This window comes from Hippocampus guttulatus, chromosome 3 (genome assembly GCF_054856545.1).
Source record: "Hippocampus guttulatus isolate MCC_2025c chromosome 3, RoL_Hgut_1.0, whole genome shotgun sequence".
Lineage (NCBI taxonomy): Eukaryota > Metazoa > Chordata > Actinopteri > Syngnathiformes > Syngnathidae > Hippocampus > Hippocampus guttulatus.
The window spans coordinates 28,109,459-28,130,909 of NC_141263.1; the positions used below are offsets into that span (position 1 = coordinate 28,109,459).

The 21,451-nt window shown below is 47.3% G+C and overlaps 2 protein-coding genes across 14 annotated transcripts in view; one reads left to right on the top strand and one right to left on the bottom strand.

Annotated features, from left to right (window-relative positions):
- The window catches only part of mtss2b (MTSS I-BAR domain containing 2b), a 32,687-nt gene extending 24,232 nt beyond the window's left edge, over positions 1–8,455 (top strand). For 7 of the 9 annotated variants that reach the window (XM_086107935.1, XM_086107936.1, XM_086107934.1 and 4 more), the window contains 5 exons: positions 609–683; positions 1,003–1,161; positions 1,831–2,031; positions 2,414–2,579; positions 3,408–8,455. In XM_086107935.1, coding sequence (XP_085964061.1) covers positions 609–683; positions 1,003–1,161; positions 1,831–2,031; positions 2,414–2,579; positions 3,408–4,240 — 1,434 coding nt within the window. In that variant the 3' untranslated portion in view covers positions 4,241–8,455. The remainder of the gene's footprint in view (positions 1–608; positions 684–1,002; positions 1,162–1,830; positions 2,032–2,413; positions 2,580–3,407) is intronic. The other 2 variants (XM_086107937.1, XM_086107942.1) reach the window with 1 other exon arrangement.
- A 7,396-nt stretch (positions 8,456–15,851) lies between these two features.
- On the bottom strand, positions 15,852–21,134 carry LOC147208107 (class I histocompatibility antigen, F10 alpha chain-like). Of its 5 annotated transcripts, XR_015100551.1 has the most exons (8): positions 20,942–21,134; positions 20,186–20,452; positions 19,792–20,070; positions 18,612–18,920; positions 17,086–17,193; positions 16,968–16,985; positions 16,643–16,893; positions 15,852–16,041 (listed from the first exon to the last, which is right to left on the bottom strand). XR_015100551.1 is itself a non-coding variant. In XM_086107948.1 (7 exons), the coding sequence occupies exons 1-7, from the start codon at positions 21,009–21,011 to the stop codon at positions 16,766–16,768; spliced, it is 1,173 nt and encodes a 390-aa protein (XP_085964074.1). In that variant the 5' UTR covers positions 21,012–21,134; the 3' UTR covers positions 15,852–16,765. The 5 variants fall into 5 exon arrangements, 4 of the variants coding, with proteins under 4 accessions (XP_085964074.1, XP_085964073.1, XP_085964072.1 ...); XM_086107948.1 differs by having other exon boundaries at positions 15,852–16,893; positions 17,086–17,187; XM_086107947.1 differs by having other exon boundaries at positions 15,852–16,893; positions 17,086–17,190.
- Between the last annotated feature and the right edge of the window lie 317 nt (positions 21,135–21,451).

Here is a 21,451-nt window from a genome sequence, read left to right on the forward strand (position 1 = left end):
AACCCCCCCCCCCCCCAAGAAAAATGTCTGGAGCCACAAAAAAATAAAAGCCTTCTACAAAACTTACAATGAAGGAAACACATGCTGTATGTATGTTGGAGACTGGACTGTCTCAGAATTGTTTTTGTTATTCATTCCTTTGTTGTGTGTTCACAAACGCCCCCATAGAATTTATTTTGTGATTTCCTCGCTTGATTTTTTGTTTTGGTGCATAATTTTAACTTTTCTTAGTGTCAGTGAAGTCATCATGAATTTCCCTTTTTCGGAGGCTGTCTTTGAACACCTCTCGAGTTGAACGAGAAGAGAGAAGGCACGGAGTCGGACGCACACGTGTCTGTTTGTTGAGACTGTTAAAAGCATAAATAAAGTGTATGTTATTAAAAAACCAACACCACAGCTCTCCTCTTCGGAGCTGCAACATGTATCAATATCTATTTGAGCTATATTAGCCTCCTATCAATATCTTTTTCCATTTTTGAACATTTTTTAATCAAGCTCCAGGGAGCCACTAGATGTCGCTAAAGAGCCGCATGCGGCTCTGGAACCGCGCGTTGCCGACCCCCGGTCTATTTTTACCTTTTGTTGTCTGCGTGTGTTTTGTGCGGCAGAAGTCGTCCAGCTCGGCATCATCGGAGGCCTCCGAAACGTGCCAGTCGGTCAGCGAATGCAACTCGCCAACCACTGTAAGTCCAAAAGTGTTCGCTCAGCACTGCCTCACAAACCACACACGAAAAGATGCCCTCACACCGTTTTTATATCACGTGCTTGTGATTGTTCCGTCACCTAAAATAAATTGTCGACGTGGGCCAATGAAGGATAAGGCGCGGGGCCGCTTCAGCTCATCTCCTGCCAACACAAAGTAGACGCTACTTTGTCTCATTGTGGTGCATGAGCGGCAGTAAGCCGTCGTTTGCTTGCCCCTCCCGGCGCCATTTCTCCCCCCCGCTGTCCTGCTCTTACTCCTTTGCCGATGATCATGTGACCTTGTCTCTCGTCCCGCAGTTTGGCTCGTGCTTCGCTACCTTCCGCCCCGCTCTCTCTCACTCTGGCTCGCCCAGGCCTCACTCTGTCACACTTCCTGTCACCGCGCCCCCACCCCTTAGCCGGCCCTCCGGCTCCTGCTCCTCTTCTCCCACATCCGGCAAGGTTCCCGCCTGGAAGGTTTGTCCGCCATCGGCGTCCCCGTTGCCTGCTCATCCCGGCCATGGTTTCTTCACCCGCTTTGGCTTCAAGTGTCATGATTGCTTTCTTTCTTTTTTTTTTTTTTTGGACTCTTTCATTTCTCCATTTTATTTTGCTTCCAAAGGGTGCATTCACACATACAGTATGTTTGGCTATCCCCAATCAGAATCACTTGAGACCTGGAATTAGGTCCAACTTCCTGTTCAATTTCGGAATCTTTCATTTGCATCCCGTTCGGAAAGACGCGTCTTGCTTCAAACCAAAATGGCCGACTTCCGATTCAATTTCATAGATGGGCCCTTGGGACGTTTTGGTGCATCTCGTGACAGTGGACACCCCCGCCCACTTGTTTGTTACTCGCTCCAACCGCGAACATGCTAAGCCTTAAATTCCTCCACACCGCAGCTAGATTGCTGTGTTGTGTGAAAGTACCCTCGGCATCTGCCCCCCCCCCCGACCCCCCCGCCCGGACTTTGTAAAGCTAAGCAGGATGCGAGCGAGCCGACCAGTCGAGCCAACCATGCGACCGGTCTCGCTTACCGGCACGCGCCCCCGAGAGCGTCAAACTGCTGCGTAGAGGACAAGATTGACCATTCATGTCCCCTTGCAACTTCCTGTCTGGGAATAACCACACTCCAAACTCTTCAGGAATGGTCCAAAGCAGGTTCCTACGAGCAGCCCGTGGCCGCCGGCATGGCCTCTGCCGGCACCGCCGCCGTCGCTCAGAGGAGGAAGGAGCCGCCGCTCGATAGGCTGCGGGAAAGCGAGGGCTCGCCCGGTGCGCAAGGCTACGCCGGCCCGTCCCACCCCGATGAGGCTCAAAGGCCCAGAATGTCGTCCGCCGCCAAGGTAAACGAAACTCGTCGGCTTTCTGCCGCATTCTGTCCGAATGCTGCTCCTCAACTCACATCAAAGTAGTTCCTTGACACCGAGATGCCACTAACGGTGCCAAACAATTACTTTTATTGCTTTGATGAGGCTATGTTCACCCCCCCCCCCCCCCCCCCCAAAAAGAAATCACCCAAAAATGTGCAAATCTGCGAATCTAAATATATTTCTTGACATTCTCTTTTCGGATGATTTTTTGAAGCAATACGACACTGCTTTTTTTAAATTCAACAGATGTAAAGAAAACAGATGTTGCTGCATTTCGAGAGGGTGGAATGGGTTCATGGTATTCGAATTGATAAATTGAACAACGTTTTTCTTTTTTTAACACAATATTTCCCAGTACGGAGACGAGGTGTCGCCGGCTGCCAGCGACCTGGCCATGGTTCTGACTCGAGGTCTGAGCAGCGAGCAGCAGAAGAGCAGCAGGGACTCTCTGCAGTACTCCAGCGGATACAGCACCGAGACCACCACGCCTTCTTGCTCAGAGGACACCATCCCATCCCAGGGTGGGCCTCATGTTCAAAATGATCTGCTTTCACAACTTAGACTGAGTTGAGCTGCAAATTTTAAGCTCAGAAGAATCTCCCGGCACACCACTGAACAAGAAATGAAATATGGCCATACGTCTTTCAACGGGTGTCCTGTGATTTACTGGCAACGACCCTAACGTATCATCAGAGATCAGCCCCCTCTGTGACTCCTTCCATCCATTTTCTAATCCGCTTATCCTCAGGAGGGTCTTGCCGGAGCCTCTCCCGCCCATCTTCGGGGAGTAGGCGGGGGACACCCTGAACCGGTTGCCTGCCAATCGCAGGGCACACATAGGCAAACGCCCATCCACCCTCACGATCACACTAAGGATAAAATTTGAAGCGCCCAGTCAACCCGCCATGTGTGTTTTTGCAACGTGAGAGGAAACCGAAGTACCCGGAGAAAACCCACTTAAGCACGGGATCGAACCCTGCACCTTTGCACCGTGAGGCGGACGTGCTAACCTGTCGACCGCTGTGCCGCATCTCCTATGATTCTAGTCGACTAAATAAATAAATACACTTACAGTAGATTCTCACCAAAGTTGTGTCGATTTAAATACAATTATGTTAATTCCTCGAATGTACAGAAGTCAAAATTGAACTACGATATGTCACTTAAAATTTTAAAAATAAGATGCAAAGATACCCCCGAAATTGTGTGGGCTAAAAAACACGACACTCATAAAACCTCCCGAAAAGGTGCACAAATATTTCCCTTAAACGCTTTGGAGATTAAAACATGCGATGGGCGTCGATGAAATCGATGCCTGGGTAATCTTTTCCTTGTGTCGCACGTGTCAGGCTCCGATTACGACTGCTACTCGGTGAACGGCGACGCCGAAGGGCCGGACGGCCAGACGGACTTCGACAAGTCGTCCACCATCCCTCGCCACTCCAATATCGCCCAGAATTACCGCCGCATGATCCAGACCAAGCGGCCCGCCAGCACGGCCGGTTTGCCCAGCGGGGTCCTGGGACCGGGAGGTCACATCCTGCCCGCCGGAGCCGGGACGGCCGGCGGATCCGGGACCCCGGGCACGGCCACCATCCGTAGAACGCCGTCCACCAAACCGGGCGTGAGACGCACCCTCTCCAGCGCTGGCCCCATTCCCATCCGACCCCCCATCGTGCCCGTCAAGACGCCCACCATTCCCGGAGACTCCCAATCACCCGGGGCCGCGGGGGTTCCGGTCCGCGTGGGCAGCGAGGAGTGCGTCTACATGGCGGATGACGCCCAGGGCGCGCTCGATTATGTGAAGGCGTCGCCCAAACGCCTTAGCCTCCCCAACACGGCCTGGGGCTCGGGGGCGGCTCTTGAGGTCTACGCCCAGCAACACGGAGCCGCGGGGCTCGGTGGCGGCTCCGGGACCGAAGAGGAAAAGATACTCGCCGCCAACCGCCACAGCCTGGTGGAGAAAATCGGCGAGCTGGTGGCGGGCGCCCACGCCCTGGGGGAGGGGCAGTTCCCTTTCCCGACACTGCCGGATGACCCCGCGGCGGCGCCCGCCGCGGGTCTCGGCGACGCGCCGGAGGAGGCGGAAGGATCGGCCGGCGACATGCTGACCACCATCAGGAGGGGCGTCCGACTCCGCAAGACCGTCTCCAATGACCGCTCGGCACCGCGCATCTTGTGATCCGCAGGCACGCTGGGGGGAGGATCCCGTCCGACCCGTCGGGAAACGTCACCACGTAAAACAAGATGTCCCAAAACATACGCAAACGTAAAACGATAGGCCGTTAGAATTGACGCTATGAAATATTAACGCGGTAGCGCCGCAACCGGTGTGTGTTGGCGGACGCATGTTTCTCCTCTCGACGCTTACGGAAATCCGTTTGAGCATTTATTTCCTCTCCTTGATATCCAGCTTTCGGTCCACGGACGAGCACGCTCTTTCTCTTCACTAATAAAAAGACATTTTGATTGTACTCGTGGAATAACATTTTCTTCCACGATTTGCCTACTTGGACGCTGTTAAAGCTTCCTCGTAAACTACCTGTGCTGCACTAGTAATTACAACTCCAAAGCCCAACTAGGAGGTGACCGCCCCACATGCTTTGCGCTATTTTTTTCTTTTAATTACCAGAAGCGCGTCGATGTGCTAGCATGGCCCGAGGACAACTTCGCCATACGAGTAGGGACATCCACGAGTGAGGCGAAACGGCGGATCATACTAGCAGCACGCAGATTTCGCCGAGTGCATTTTTACCTCACAATCCGTATGTAGTTGTCATAAAAGCGAAGATGACGATCATTTCAGTACACAGAGATACTAGTTGAGCTGAGTGTTGGTGTTACTTGTGTAGCGCAGTAGTTTGCTTGCCAGGTTAGATGACAAACTCGTAGGCCAATAGTCACATTAGTAGTGGAAAAAACGAGACTCGGTCACTCGGATCGTGCGCTGAATTGTCTTCCCAGTGAGGACAACGAGTGTACTCGTACACGGACTTGTTTCAGCATTTATTCCACGGACTTGATAACGTGTCAACTAGTGTTCGAGACAAGCCTTCGAGTTGGGCATTGTAGGTCTAATCGTGCGGCGCAGTCGTTCAGTCCTCAAGTTGAATTGCACACAACTGTGCCAGAAGTCGCACTTGCCGTGGAAAAAAGGTCGCCCGTCGGCCACGTTTGCTCTCGCGGATGCCGAATCGTCTTACTCGTGAGGACGAAGAGCGCACGAGTCCATAGACCTTCAACTGAAATCCAAAACAAATGCTCAAATGGTTTCCCGGCGGGGAAATGAACGATGGGGGTGCGAGGGTGGTCCCCGCGGTGGTCTGCTTGTCAGAGAATTTGCTTTGACTCAAGTGAATCTCGGCTACCAGCGCAGGGAGCTAACGGCGCTCGCCGTCCTTCTGGGTGGTCGGCCGGCTCGTTGGCGGTGAACTGTACTGGTGTCGCTTTGCGGGTGTGCCTGTGCCTGCGCGTGTGCGTGCGTGCGTGCGCCACTGCAGGACAGCCGGCGAGGAGCCAATGAAGCGTCTTCTCTCGGGTGTCTCCTGTTATTTCTTTCTCGTTTCTACCGTGACGTCGTTGTTGTGCACCGCCTCCAGATGGCAAGTGGTGAAAAGCCAGCAATCGTTACTGATACATTCAGACACATATATATATATATGTGTGTGTGTGTGTGTGTGTTAACATAAACATATGTATTTTCTAGAACCAGAGAGAAGCGTTGGAAACACAGCAATAAGTGTGTTTTATTTTTTGCTGGGCATGGGGGAGGACGTCGGGAAAGTACGGCGGTGAACTGGCGGCGTACGCGCATGCGTGCGTAATGCGTAATGAGCGTCTTGCAGACGAAAAAGAAACAAGCGAGAGGATGTGATGAGGATGACGGGCGAAGTCAAGCGGAGATTTAAAAACATCGACGGGATGTTGTTGAGCTCAGCTAAAGGTTGGATTCATGTGCATGCACGACAGTGTTCTCCACAGCGCATCATCGTTTGTTGTTAGGCGCGGCCTAAAAAAATGGCGCGGAGGTTAACATAAGACTGCAAGTCCATCAAAGTTTGTGTGGATGATGAATAAGACTCCCGTAAATCTCCCAAAAGTTACATTGGTGATCAAACAAAAGTGAAAGTTCCTTCCAAAATGCACATGCTACCACGGAGCCTTTAATTTGTCACTGGTTCAAATAGCACGACATAAATCCCTCAAAAAAATTCACAGATAAAATCAACACTACTCTAAATGCTCCAAGATGTTGGAGGCCAACAAGGAAACCATACAAAAAAAAAAAATGTTGAATATGACAAAATGAAAATGAAAGACACTGAAAATCAGGGAGAGAGAGCAGCCGCTGCCTCAAAGGGTGCACAGGTATCATGACATCATGAAAAAGTTCAAGTAAGACCTTAAGACTAACACAATTAAGACAACTGTGAATTCCGTAAAACCATAACACACACACATTTTTGTGGGGGGGCTATGCGCACCTCAATCCCCCAAAAAGTTCAAGGAAAGTTAGGAAAACATTGTGAACCCCCCCCCCCCCCAAAAAAAAGTCGCTAACACGTCAATAAAACTAGATTGAATACCGCCAGGTCAAAATTAGACGAAGCGGAAGTTGCTCCTAAATTGCACAGGTTATCGAAGGGCTACCGTAAATTCCTCAAGAGCTGGGCAGGTTAAAACAAGACTCGTAAATCCACTATTGCGTCGATTTAAACACATCTCACGCTCACAATGTTGTTTTTTTCTTTTTGTTGGGATGTTTTTTGTTTGTTTTTATGACTTCATTGTGTTTGATCAAACAAAAAAAGCACATTTGCGGTTGTCGACTCCTACACTGTAAAGAAAGAAAGAAAAACAAACCATGTAAATGAGCATTTATTCGCCCGTGATCGGAAACGAATGTAACTTTTCGAGAGACGCATTTGTCGGCAAAATGCAACAGCTCAGGACAGATGAATTCGGTGACGTGTTGAAGACGAGATGTGGACATGATTGATGAAAAGGAAATGTGGACGATGACGATCGGCCGCCGACGCCGCCGCAGAGTGAAAAGAGGCGAGACGAGTGTGTGCTCTTTTCTTTCTTTCGTTCGTTCATGATTTGTGGTTTTAATGTTCAAAAAAAGAGCTGTGTGTAATATGATGTAGGATGTGCGGGATCGGAGGCGAGTGAACTCTTCTTCGCGTTTTGAGTGTATTTATTGATTTAACACACACGTCTGATTTAATTTAAAGAGAGGTAGTCCGTGATTCCTCCAACAGGGGGAGCTGTTTCACGTGTGTGCTGTTCGAAGAAGTTCAGCTTTCGGTTTGAAAATGTTCGTTGGAAGAATTTCTGCATCACACTGCCTCTGGGTTGCCATCACTACGCTTCAAGAATTCGCAAGTTAAAATAAGACTTCGGAAAATCCCCCCCCCCCCCCAAAAAAAACACTTGTTTGGTGGCCCTAAATTTGACAAATGGTTGCAGATTCCCCAACATGGCAAGTACTGTACAGTACATTGAATATTACCGCAAATCCCCCAACGGTTGTGCAGGTTGAAATCAAACCGCCATTCATCCCCACAAAGTGACGTAGTTTCAAACAAAAAGAACATTTTATAGATAGAAATATAATATATAAAATGCAATTCTGTTGAAGAGGCTCCTCTCGCCCCGGTAGGAAATATGAATAATATATTTTTAAACATGCTGACTGTGTTGTAATTCATGTCTACGGATGTTCCAAAAGGAACTTTCATTGAACTCCAGTGTATGTAGAAACAGAAATAAACGGATTATTATTAATATTCTTCTTATTCAAAGAGTAACAACATACATGAAGCGCGTGTGCGGGCACACGTGTTTAAAAAAAATAACAACAACAGCGTTGTGAGGGAAGTTGAAAAAAATAAAAACACTGTAAAGAATGACTCGTAATTATTAATATTTGTTTTCGTATTATTTTCTGTTTTTTTTCCTTCGCTGTGGAAATATTACAGGTGCTCTTGAGCCTTTCGTGCAGCATTCATTGAATTGGAAAAAAACCCCAAAGCTTGGACACAAAATACAGCAAGGCACCCTTAAGCACAGAGTAGACAAACAACGAAACAAAGAGTGAAAGTATACACTAAAATGTGCATTTTCAAAAGTTTTTTTCTCTCTTTGAAAACAAGAATCTGGCTTTCAAAGGAAAAGTCACGTTCAGTCGCCTCCGCTACAGATCTGATTTATAATTTAGCGCCTTTCCTTCTGTTTTTTCCCTTTACCCTTCTTTTTTTAAATTACTTTTGCAAAACGGGGTTTTTATTTCCTTGGTTTGTTTTTTCTCTTTGGGTTAACTTTAGTCACTCGCTGATGTAACAAAAAAAAGCGCACTGTGATGATTCCATTATTAATAAAGGCTGTAATTCAACTGTGTGCGTTCATCATCTTCATTTATTATTTCTCCGGAGATAGATAAGAGTAATACAGTTTTGGTCATCTAGAGCGTTTATTTGCAGAAAATGAAAATCAGAAAAAGTCAAAATACCCCAAAAGTCTAAATGGTAGATAAAGAGGATATATGATCATGAGAAGTTGTGTTTGGTCGTATGAAAGGAACAAATAAACGCGTTTTGTGCTCTTTTTTACACTTCTCACGTTCACCAGTAGAAGGCAGTCAAGACCTTTCAGTGTCAGTTATGGTCCACCCGCGCGCGCGTGTGTGTGTGTGTGTGTGTGTGTGCGCGCGTGTTGGGCTACAACCGACACTTCAAAGTGTCAAGTAACTGAAAACAACAAACATGGAGTTTCATGGAATTTGACTTTGACATTTGAAATACAAAGACATTAACTCTGTTCTATTTCTCAAACACAGTTTCCAAGTCCTCTTTCATTCTTCTCTCCTTCCCCAAAGTAGTGTCGTCCCGCCTCTCCATCAGCTGCGCATGAGAGCCTGCAATAGCCAAGCTGACCCGGAAGTACAAAAACGCATAATCAAGATTGACTCTTGACGCAAAGGAACAATGAAGGAGGGGTGCAGGTAAGCGCAGCCGTGCTGTGAATCGACAGAGGTTGAACTTGATAGGAGTCATATCAACTGAAGAAACATCGATTTTACAGGTGAATGGAATACTCGAGATTGTCCCGAGGTGTGACTGTGACTGATGATTGTTTGTCTCTGTGTGCCCTGCGATTGGCTGACAACCAGCTCAGGGAGTGTTATTCACTTTGTGTCAAATTTATAGTTTGTAAAAAGCCCCAAAAAGCATGGGTCACACATGAATGATTGGACGCTGAGCCTCGGTCAAATGGCATAAAAAAAAAAAGGAAAAAAAAGAATACAGGTAGTCTATTTCTAAATGTGCTGCTTATTAAATAATGAATGTGGAAAAACGGCGGCCGCGAGTTGTTCTCGTGTGATCAAAAGTATGAAAGGAGCGTCCGCGCCAATGAAAGGACCGACGGCGACTGTGAAAGGATTGTCAGCCGGGTGTCGCGAAGCGGAGATGAAAAGAACAATTTGGAGTTTGGAGTGCCGCCGAAAAATGTCACTTTCGTTGTCTCGCGCGCTCGCCTGTCAGACATCGGGGATCGGTCTTTGTTCAGCCGCCAAGAAGAGTCTGGGGAGGCGAGCGGACGCCGGGGGCCTCCGGAGCTCGTTGGCATAAAGCCACACAAATAACAAAATGGCAACGGTGAGAAAAACATGATGACAAACGTTGCAAAGGTGTGTGTGTGCGTGCGTGTGTGTCAAGCGCGCGCACGGCTTATAAATATTTCAGGATGTTGTGCGGGTGCGCCCGCAATGCAAACGAGCCGGCGACCCCTCTCGACCGACCGAGCCTTTCAGCCGATAGCCAACATTAAATTTTCAAACTTTGGCAATATTTCATCATAACTTGCCGTTCATATTTAGCAGCGTATAAGACGGGTCGCCGATAAGTCAATAGTGCCCAAGGAGAGCGTAGACGTCATAACACATCATCAGCAGGCTGCGCCAGTCGATAAAGTGCCTTGATTTCCATGCATCCTCCGAGGAAGACCAATCATCGATCAGACGTCTCGGTGAGGACACAAATACCGGGACAGGCGACGTGTGAATCCAACGTTCATATTCTCGTCGACCGGGGTGAGAGACTTTTCTTTTTCTTTTAATTTGGGCCACCTTTCCCTGCACTTTCTGAGGCTTTTGTGCTATTCATTTGACCCACCTTTTTGCATCCAAAATAACGTTGCGTACTTTTTGTCCCAATTGTCTTGAGAGTACAGTTTGCACTCTAAAAAGCACTCTGAGAACAGTTGGCTCAAAAGGGGACCAACCCAAAAGACCAAAATCCAACATTTCAGATGATTAATAAATCGAAATATTTGGAGATAATTGTTTATTTTTTGTTTTTCATGAATCTAAAAATTTGTACGCCACCGTTCGGAGATACGATATATTGCGGGGATTTTTTTTTATGTACAGGAACAATTTTTTTTAAATGAATAAATAAAATAGAAGGGATATACTGCATGTTTAAAAAAAACAATTTTGACAGACCGAATTAACTTTTTGGGAGAAATCAAATATTGAGCGATACTGCATATTTGACAGGAAAAAAAGATAAAAAAAAATATTTGCAGATCATGAGCTTGGAAAAAAAAAATCAACTCAACAACTATAAATATTTTGAGATTCTGTTTGTAAAAACAAACAAACTAAAAGAGATACTGAAGTCGTTTTTTCCCTCTGAAATGAAAAATCTATCCAGTGGGTTGCGAATGGTGCCGTCAGCCCGAAAGCGAAGCGAAGCGGAGGAAGACAGCTGGCGAGTGGCAAAGAAGGAGGTTACGGCGAGTGTAAAGTGGGCCTCCACATGCGACTCGTTGTTCTGGGGCCCCCTCGGCGGCTTCTTCTGACGCCTGGAATCGTTTCAATCCTGTTCGCCAACCGAGGACGATCTCAAATATAGACGCCCTTTCTATTATTCAAACGCGACCCGGGAGGCTCAAGAAGAAGAAAAGGCGGCGGCTTGCGTCACTGTACGATTTCAAATTAGGGTTTCAAGTCACAACCGGTTCAGGGTGCGCTCGGCCTGCTGCCCGAAGACGGCCGGGATAGGCTCCGGGCGCGCTCCGCCATCCTCGTGAGGATAAAGCGGATCGCAAAATGGATGGATGGATGGTTTCAAATCAGGGTTCCGGTTTTGAACGAGGGATGGGAGTTTCAAGATTGGCTTTTAAGTCTCAAGAGTGTTTTGTGAGCGAGTTGGCGTTACAGAGGAGTTCAAGCTTGGACAAAGGTTGCAAATTATGGTTTCAAGCCGGGGTTAGGGTTCTGAAATGAGGGTTCGGCTTTCACACTGCTAGTTTTTCAAACAAAGCTAATGAAGCTTTCCAGACATTTGTGCTCATCTGTGACCTGCGACATCACGCCTTGATGTCTTTGTGAGGTCGCCGCTTCCCCCCCCACGGCCGCCCTTATGTCAAGGAGGTGACCGCCCCCCCCCCCCCCCCCACCACAAACTTGAGTTCCTTGCGGGTCCTCCAGGTGCCCGCGCAAGCAAAAGCATGAGTGTTTTCAGCAATCTTGTCAGGTTTTTTGTCTCTAACAAGAAGAAAGCGGACAGGTCCAAAGAGGTGCGCTCACAACCGTCGTTTTCGGTGCCTGAAGAATCGTGTCTAGATGGTGTCAGACGTGAAATTTGCTGTCAAAAGTTACAGGTGGATTGAAAATATTGTAAATATGTTACACGGGAAGTTGTCCGAACATTAAATATGCTACGATGGAGGTATGCGAACGCGCTACAGTACGGCTACGCGATGCGAAGAAGGTCCGAGTTCATGTGAATGGGGGCATTGGAGACGTTAACTCGTTCCCTGCCAGCCCGCTTCAAATCGATCTTTGACGTCCGTCACGCTGGCAGTCGATGAGCAAAACGTGATGAAAAAGCGGCACGGTTACTACGACGTACATATGTGACATGTATGAAACATATGGGATGTAAATATGGTATATTGGTACGGTAAAAATGATTGAAACGTGGCACGTTCGAGGTAAATATAAGGTTACGGGTGAATAGGTGATGTCAATGTATAGTATATTGATACATTATATTTGAGGTGTATGAATCAAACACGGAAACGATGTTCAGCATCGATGGAATATCCGAGATACATTCAATATAATGTCAATACGGCAGAGAACGTGAACTATGATGCAAGTCTATATTGTATCGGCATGAAGCCTTTCACGCGCCCCGGAGCCTGCTAACGTGCTAAGCTGTCCCTGAAAGGGTCAAACATGTAAACATGAAGCCGTAGCGCGACATACATGAAATTCAAATCAAAAACGTTAAGTAAGAAATGAATTAATCTGATACTTCTATGCTACATTAGCCTACATTAAATAATCGATAAAAATTCAACACGCCCCCGTTCAAATGTTTTTGTTATATTTAAAAAAAAAAAAAAAACCTAGCAAAATCATTTCAGAAGTTGTCCCACTTTTAATGTGACCTCAGCACCTAAATCTATAAAACCAAAAAGCATTGCGATAATGAGGTTGCCCGCCATCTTCTGACCGGGGATGTGGCTATGTTCGGATTTTAGCAGCGACATCTAAACTCGCGTCAAAAGGGCATCGGCACACATCTTAAATTGCTCCCAATCAACGCCGCATAAAGTTCACACGTTCTAGTTGGCTTTTCTGGACCTTTTTTGAGTGGCGTCTTATGACACGACTGACCGTCCGCAGAGAGCTTCCGCAGCATCCGAGGGATCTCCTTCAAAGACGTCATTCGGGGGGGAGGCTCCAAAACGTATTTCGCCACGGAGCATTAATGACGGTCATCACCAGGCGACGAAAATAGACATGAGCGAGAACTGGACAGCCGTCTAAAATGACGAGAGGAAAACTGGTTGCCGACGGCAACGTTGAAGAAGCTGAAGCAATTACGAGCACATATTGGCTGTTTTGGTCCGCGTGGCAACAGTCACCTGTCTTTTTCGTATGCCCGGGGAGTGGGGTCGACCTACGGTGGGATCAGCTGCAATTGCAGCCTCGAGTCGAAGTGGAGTGAATTATGAAGAGTTCCGAATGGCACTCAAACTTCAGCCTTTTGATTCAAAAAAATAATGAAAAGAAAAGCTGAACTTTATTTTGTGCTATTTACATCTTGTCTGTTAAGTCGTAAGTGGTGGAAAAAAGTTTTGAAATGATTCATCTCATTTTTTTAAAACGGCATAAAAATCTGGCATTTGAACAAGGGCGTGTCGACCTTTTATATCCACCCTTTAGATGAATTGTTTCGAACCAATGTTGGGGTGAGGAACTGTGGATGTCAAAGAAAAAATATATAAAATCAGGCCTTGAGCTATTTGGTCTTTTCCAGCCACATGAAATGTCAACCGAAGACGGGGTCCCCAAGTCCGTCTCGGAGAGCGGCTCCATTCGGACGCGGGACGAGAACAATCCCCCGCTGGTGGCGGACAAGGACCGGCAGAAATCTCAGGCCGCCGCCGAGCAAGTTCAGAGCGGCAAGGTCGGCGGCCGCAGCGATAGCGCCGACGGCCGCGCGAGTGCGGCCCGGGCCCCCCGGCCCGCCTCGGGCATCCCCCCCGCGCAAAAGACGGAGGACAACCGGTGGCTGGAGGAGTACTTGGAAAAAACGCCCGCCAAGACGGCGCGGGAGAAAGAGTGGTGCGAGTGGTTCGCCCGGCGGGAAAAAGAAAGCAACGCCCGCTTTCAAAGGGCGCTGCAGGGCGTGCAGGACACCATGATGATGTTCGGCAGCCGGCTGGAGGGCAGCAAACGCGACACGGACGCCATGGTGGCGGACCTGCGGGCGCAGATGCTCAGCCTGCAGCGGAGCATGGCGGCCGGAATCGTGCAACGGGACGAGCGCATCGCCAAACTGGAGTCGCAAAATTGTCTGCTCGCGGGGAGCCGGAGGCACAACGCCGACCCGGAGCCGCCCCACCACCTACCGTACGACTGCCACTTTGCGCCGGTCACGCCGCCCTTCTTCATCTTGCGGAACTCCGGCACTCGGTACCCCATGCCCGACGGCGGCTTTCCCGCGTACCTGCAGCCCCCCCTCGATCTGGATCGCCGCTCGCCTCCTTTTGTTTGATTTGAGCCCAAAATAGAAGTGGGATTCCAGTCCGAGCGTTTGTTATTATCGCAACGCAAACGTGGATTGAGCAAAAGTTCAAGACCGAACTGGAACGTCACCGTGTCCGCTTCCGGGCCAGGATTAAGCTATCGAGTCAGGCTCGGGTTTTAAACTAGGATTCTAGGCCAGGGCGGGTGACTCAAACCAGTGCCGGGTTCGAGGGCTGGATCGGGATTTCAAGACGGGGTTGGCGTTCTGAAAGCAAGCCCCCGGCCGGGATCGTGGTTTTGAAATGAGGGCTTGAAGTCAAAATGGGGATTAAGGTTTGAAACGTATAACTCAAGATCCCTTTGGGGTTTCGATTTGGATTTTCAAATTCGCATCAAGGTTTCAAAACAGGGTAGGGGGTTTTACAAAGTGGGTTTCAGGCCTGGATGATGTCGACTGAGGGTTCAAGAAATGCTTCGGGTTTCAAAAGGGGTTTCTGGGTCAGGATCAAATTTCAAAATCAGACTGGAGTTTGAAACCGGGGTTTCCAGGCCAGGGTTATGCTGAGCAATGAGGGTTTGAAGAGAGCGGTCTCGGTTTCAAATCGGCATCATCAACCAGGATTATGTTTTCAAAAGAAATTTCCAATTTAGGGTTGTGATTTCAAATCAGCTGGGTGGTGTCGATTATGGTTTGAAATTCGGGTTTCAAGTCAGACTAAGAATTTCTAACGACAGTATTGTATCAAGTTAAGGTCTCCAGAAAGAATTGGGTTTTCTGAGTCGGGTTTCCGGGGACGACTCACTGGGTGGATGTCAAAATTGGGTTGAAGTCACGATTGCGGTTTCAAATTCAATTTCCAAATGACGGTTTTTACCAAAGGGTTGGCATGATGTCGTAAGGTTCCTGGCCAGAATGAGGGTTTTTAAGACATTGCTGCGCTTTCAAGGTCAGGGTTCGTTTGTCATCTCGGGTTGGTATTTCGAAATGGGGTTTCGGAGGACCCGGGTTAGCGTTTTAACCCTGAGGTAGCGTTTCACATCGCAGGGTTGGAAAAGAGAGTTTCCTGGCTCCGACGACTAATTCCAAATGAGGCATTCAAGACGGATTGTTTTCAAGATGGGGGGGGGGGGGCACTTTTCAAAGCAGACTTGGATTTTGACAGGCAGGTCCAGGCCTGGATTAGGGTTTCAAATACCATTATTATTCCACAAAGTTGTTGGAAAAGTCCACTTTTGTATTGGGTCCACCTCATTTCGCAATATTTTCACGCACAGCAAAAACAAGGAGGTGTGAATGAATAGCGCCGCTGTCAGAAAGCGTTTCGTTCAGACTTCAAAGCATGTTTGCAGGCGTTCGAACATCATCTCCATATTTATGACTCTTTGCTATCATTAATCTTATCTTGAGTGCGCGCGCGCGCGCGCGCGCGAGCGAGCGCATTGTGTCTCCCCTCAGCATCAAGTGTGAGCGGAGATGAAATGAAAAGGAGAAGTCGACGCCGCGCGCACGCCAACTAATGCGGCCCATGAATCTTTTTCGCATTTGTTCTATCTGGCTGATCTCTGTTTATCTGAAAAGAGGCGTGCGGATGCCGACTCGCCTCTTCGGCGTCGTGTGTAATTTCGAATGAGCTGCGGCAGCGTGAAAACATCCCGCGGCATCTGCCCCGCCAAAACAACGACGATACGATGACAATCCGCAAATGAACCCATCAAAAATTCATCAACTGTCACCGACTTCAGCGCACCCAAAATAACTCGCATTTTTAATTCAAAATTGTAGCTACTTTTGAACAGGACATGATCGCTTTTTTTTTTTTTCATGTTAAAGGAGTTGAATGTTAGAACAGGGCGGTCCGGTGGAAGAGTGGTTGGCGCGTCAACCTCACAGTGCAGAGGTACCGAGTTCGATCCTGGCTTCGGGCTTCCTGTGTGGAATTTGCATGTTCTTAATAATATAATTTTTGCAGTTTGGTCTTGGCCATTGCCCCTGCCCTGTCCTGTTCCTCCCACTTTCCAAAAACATGCACGGCAGGCTAAAGGGACACTAAATTGCAAAAAATATATATAATAATAATAAAATTGCTATTTCTCTGAATCAGTCTTTCAGTAGAATGTTCATTGATCAATCCAACGTGTGACTGTCCCAGACAAAATCAAATGGAGAAAAAAAAAAAAAAAGAGATACTCTTGCACTAGCGGAAACCGAAAACCTGATCTGATGAAATTTGACTACATGTCGACGAGCGTGCGTCAACGTGTTCGTTCGGTGGCGGCTTCAAAAACTGCTTTACATCAAACGTGAAAGTGTCATCATCTATGTCGGTTCGTTGCAATGGCGGGTCTTGAATTTGGCGCGTTGCCCACCTTAATCCATCTAAATATTGGGGCAGTTCACCATCACTCTTCATCTCACAACAGGAGAAGCATCGTAAATGAAACACACCATGCTCTGCTCCCAAGATGTCAAATGTGTTCATCTGTGTCGACTGCGAGATACGATACGCGTTTTGTTTTGCTCTGACCCACCGATCGGACCACACGAAAATGGCGACGATGTTTCTCGCCAGCGAGACGGCACTCCTGAGGAAAATATGAAGTCTGATTGGTTGAAGAACCAGCCCCACTGCTAAGACGGCGGTACTTTGTCGTTCAGCGCGGCCGGGGCGAGCGGCACGCAGTCCCCGTACATGCGTCCTCTCCGTCTTGCGTTGGCCCATTTGTCTTGCTCAGCATTTGACGTTCGCTTTCTCTTGAGAGCTCGAAATCTCTGTCACTAGCTGCAGGAGCACAAAGTCACTCGTGAAGACCCGTTCTCGTGACGACCCAACAAAGTGGCGAACGTTGGACTTACAAGACGGAGTGTCAATGTCTGAAATGAAAGAGGAACACATTGACGTTTACTTCATCTGACCGATCGCAGGGGCCAAAGATCTCTCGGGGGGGGGGGGGGGGGGATGCGTGTCCCTCACCACGACTGCATTTAAGATGCCTCATAATGACGACGATGACGATGACCACAGTGACGACCACCAATAAGGCAGCGATGGTGGCAATTTTCTTCCTTGTTTCTGCTGCTGCTTCAAAAAAATTGAAAATCAGTGTAAGGAAGAGGAAACATTTCTTTGTTTGATAATAATAAGAAAACCTTTATTCGTCTCACGATGGAGAAATTCCCAATTTACGGCAGCAAAGCTATGAAAGGAAGAAAGAAGAACAAAAAGTATAGGAGCTGCTGTAAAGGCAGCCACTCTCGCGGCGCCATCTTGAAGTCATAATAACATAATAAAATAAAACACAACACATACAGTAAGACTTATCATTCACTCTCAACCATTTTTCTGCATACTCTTTGTTGTTTAAAGCAATTAGAGATTTCTGCTTCAAAAACAAACAAAAAAAAGAAAATCAGTGTAAGGAAGAGGAACCGTTTATGACGGCAAATCTCTTTCGTCGGACAGAAAGAGATTTGCCCAAAAAAGTGAAAAAACAATGACCGCACATGAACAACATTGCGAAGGAGGGAGATTTAATCTATTGTACAGTACATGTGGACCAGGAAACTAGTACCACACCCTCTGATGAAGGAACTCAAAGTGTAGCAACTAGGACAGGACCGACAGGACATGAGAAGTGACCGAGACGTGAACAGACCGACCAGATAGGACAGGATCAGTACATGACACAAGGAGTGACCAGGACTTGACCGAACAGGACAGGGCAGGGCAGGGGCAATGGCCAAGAACAAACTGCAAAAATTATGAACGGTGTCCAGAGCAGGAGATGATTACAGTGGGCAGACATGATAGGTATATAGTATAAGGACACAAGAATAGACCAGCTAGGACAGAGCATGATCAGTGAACAGAGCAGGATGGGGCATGAGAAGTGAGAAGGGCAGTTCGGGATGGGACATGGTTGTACAGAACAGGAAAAGTTACCAGGAATGGACAGGACAGGACACAGTGACCAGGCCACGAAAGGTGCCGTGGTCAGGACAGGACAGGACCGGAGTAGTGACCGGGACGGCAGCAGGACATACGGAGCGACTAAGCCAGGGCAGGAGCAATGACCATGACAAGAGCAGTTACCAGACAGGACAGGACAGGACATAAGCAGTGCTCAATACAGTTCACAACAGGACTTGATCGGACAGGAGCAGGACATGAGAGTTGACCAGGAAAGGACAGGCGAAATTCCAAGAATGGGATTGGACAGGAGCTGTCACAAGGACAAGACAAGAGTAGTGACTAGGAGAGTAGTGGGACATAAGAAATGACTAAGGCAGGACAGGAGTATGGAGAAAGGCAAGAACAGGACACGAGCAGTCATTGGGACAGGACTTGATTAGAGGATGTGAGGAGGACATGAAAAGTGACCAGCAGAAGACAGGAGCAGTTATGAGAACTGGACCAAACGGAACAGGACACAAGTGGTAAAGGAAAGGATATTAACAGTGACCAAAATCCTGCATGCTGATTTTGAGGACACAACTCACCCTCATTGCGTGCGTTGCTCTGGATGTTCCTTTTCTCCAGCTTGGTGACAATTTCGCCCTTGACACCGGCCAGCTGAAACACGCATTCGTACTGGCCCTCCACCTCATCCGTCACCTCCAGTTTCAGGTCCACCGTCATCTGGAAGGTTCCGTCGTGGTTGGGCAGGGTCTGGCCAGAATTCACGTCCTCGTGGAGCTGCTCGCCATCTTTCCTCCAGAAAAGGTCAGCCATGTCAGGGTAGAAACCTGACGCGTGGCACGTGACCGGAGAGGACGGCGTCTTCTGAAGAAGAGACACCTTGGGAAGCTCTGCACAGGAAAAAAACAACATGATAACAGAGAGGTGGAAGATGGAACATAGTCATTTTCCTGTCACAAAGTACAAGATGGGAGTACAATGAATACCTGCATATACTTACAGAATTTTTTTTTTTTTTTTTTGCATCTGATACAAAGTGTTCAGTGACATCTTGATGTCATGGAACTATGTTGAAGAGAGATGAGGCGTTTCATTAGACCTAAAATAAAGGTTTTCTACCATCTCTGGGCACCCTGGTGTCCTGGGAAAATGTGAGTGGGGAGTTTCATTCAAAGGAATTACCGCTTTGGTGCCACCCTCTGGCGGCTTACTCTTAAGGAACCATGTTGAGGTGAGATAGGGTGCTTCGTTTGGCCTAACTGACTGCTTTCGGAGCATTTTGAGGCATCTTGATTTCAGGGAGCCATGCTGAAGTTATTTGAGGAGTTCAACTTGAAAAAAAAAAGGAACTTCTATTTTGTGGCATCTTAGTGTGAAGGAACCCCGTTGAAGTGGGGTGAGTGTTATTTAGACAAAAAATGTGCTTTGGCACCATCTTGTCGCATCTTAGTGTCACGGAACCGTGTGAGTTTGATTTAGGAAAAAAATGGTGCTTTTCTTCCATTCTGGTTCAGTGATTTCACGAAAACAAAAGTAACACCTCCATCTTGGTGTCAAGGAAGAATGTCGAAGTGAGTTGAGGAGTCTTATTTCGACTAAATTACTGCTTTGGAGCCATTTTGTGTCTGTGTCTTAATGTTTAAGAACAACGTTTAAGCGATTTGATCGCTGAATTCAGAAGAGAATAGTGCTTTGGCAACGTCTTGTGTGGATTTTAACAACATAGCCGGAGCTCACGTTCCGTCGTGTGATCCTTCCTACCTGTTCTCATCAAGACTTTCTGCCCGTAGTTGACAAGCCTCCGCAACAAAGAAGGACAAATCTCGGCGTAGTAATGCTTCCTGTATTCTTTTCGAGCCTGGTCACGGTTCCACTTGAGTTTGGTGATGACAGCTTGCGGATTTGCCGCAACATACGTCATTGTCTCGGTGTCCAGCGCGATGAAGTCTTCTCCGTCGTAGCCGTGCTGATTGCAACCATCCGTCTCATTGGTCTCATCATTCCACTCGCAGCCAAACATCCACTGAATAATGTGAACACCTGGGAGAAACACGTTTTTGGCCACCAAATTGACCGAGCGGTGGAAAAAAAAAAAAAAGGGTCAGTCAAGAAGATACCAGGTGATATATGCATAGAATGTTGGCCTTAAACCAACCTCCCGTATGGTTGAAGCGCTTTTTGGCGATTTCGATGTTAACTAGGAAGACGTGCTCGTTGACGACGTTTTTCTGCATCTCCATCTCCCAGTAGTCAGGGTTGTCCACGGCGAAGCGTTTCATCCAGTCCTGCTTAGCCTCCGCTTTCTTGCTTTCGCTGTCGTAGTGTGTGAACTCGACTCCGTCCAAGTAACCCACCTCGATGTATGCCGGGAAGCCCGCAATGTCCGTCGACGCCGTTCGGAAATACCTCAGTGTGTGAATCACTGAAAGAAAGTAGGGGGCAATACATGTGATCTGACACATGATGAACGTTTCATATTTTCAATGAAACAATGCGACACGTTTGATTCATTTCATGGTTGTTGATGCAACACGGTAACTGACAGCTTTCCAACTGGGACATTGCTGTCTAAAAAGTAAACATTATATTTTCAATCAAATTTCAATATGCTTATTTGTGTGACAGTATTATGTTATTTATTTTACGTTCGCGTTAAACGCGGCAGGCACACTTAAGCCGCCGACCCTTGTCTCTTTTTTTTTTTTTCTGCTTTCACTTTCCAACTCGAAGTCGTGTCATGCTGCAATTCCAATACAAAATTTTGGAGTTGACATTTTACATCTAACATACATTTAATAATATTGGCGTACCCCGCCGTGCTCTCGAGTTGTGTTGATACATGACAATTGTCAATATCGATCAACTGTCATTCAACAAAAGCAGTGGAATATCGTCTTGTCTTGAAACTCACCAGGCGTCACCTTGCCTATTTGAACACACACCACAAGGAATAAAAGCGACGTAACGGCCATGATCGGCATCAACTTAAAACGAAAAGACGCGGTTTGTTGACTTGATTGACGCGAAGAAAGTGAAAATAACGAGAAATTGCAAAGTCGTGAGGGGACCACCCGAAACAGCCAACGCGTTGTGAAGTTGCCTCTACGGCGACTTCACACAGACAAAATATACGAAACGCATACCGGAAACAATGAACGCTTACGCTGCTGTTAAACCAACATTTAAAATGCCATTACATGTACATTGTACCATTTAGAGCATATCCAAATGGTATACTTGGTACAATAAATAAACAAGACGCTATTCAATGTTTTGTTTTTGTTTTGTATTGTATTTTACTGGAAATCCTACAGTGACGCAGCACTCATCCTTTTGTGTTGTAAAACGTGAGGAAACTTTAAGTGGTTATAAACTATAAAAAATAATATACATTTATTTCTTGTGTGCATGGGTTTGTGAT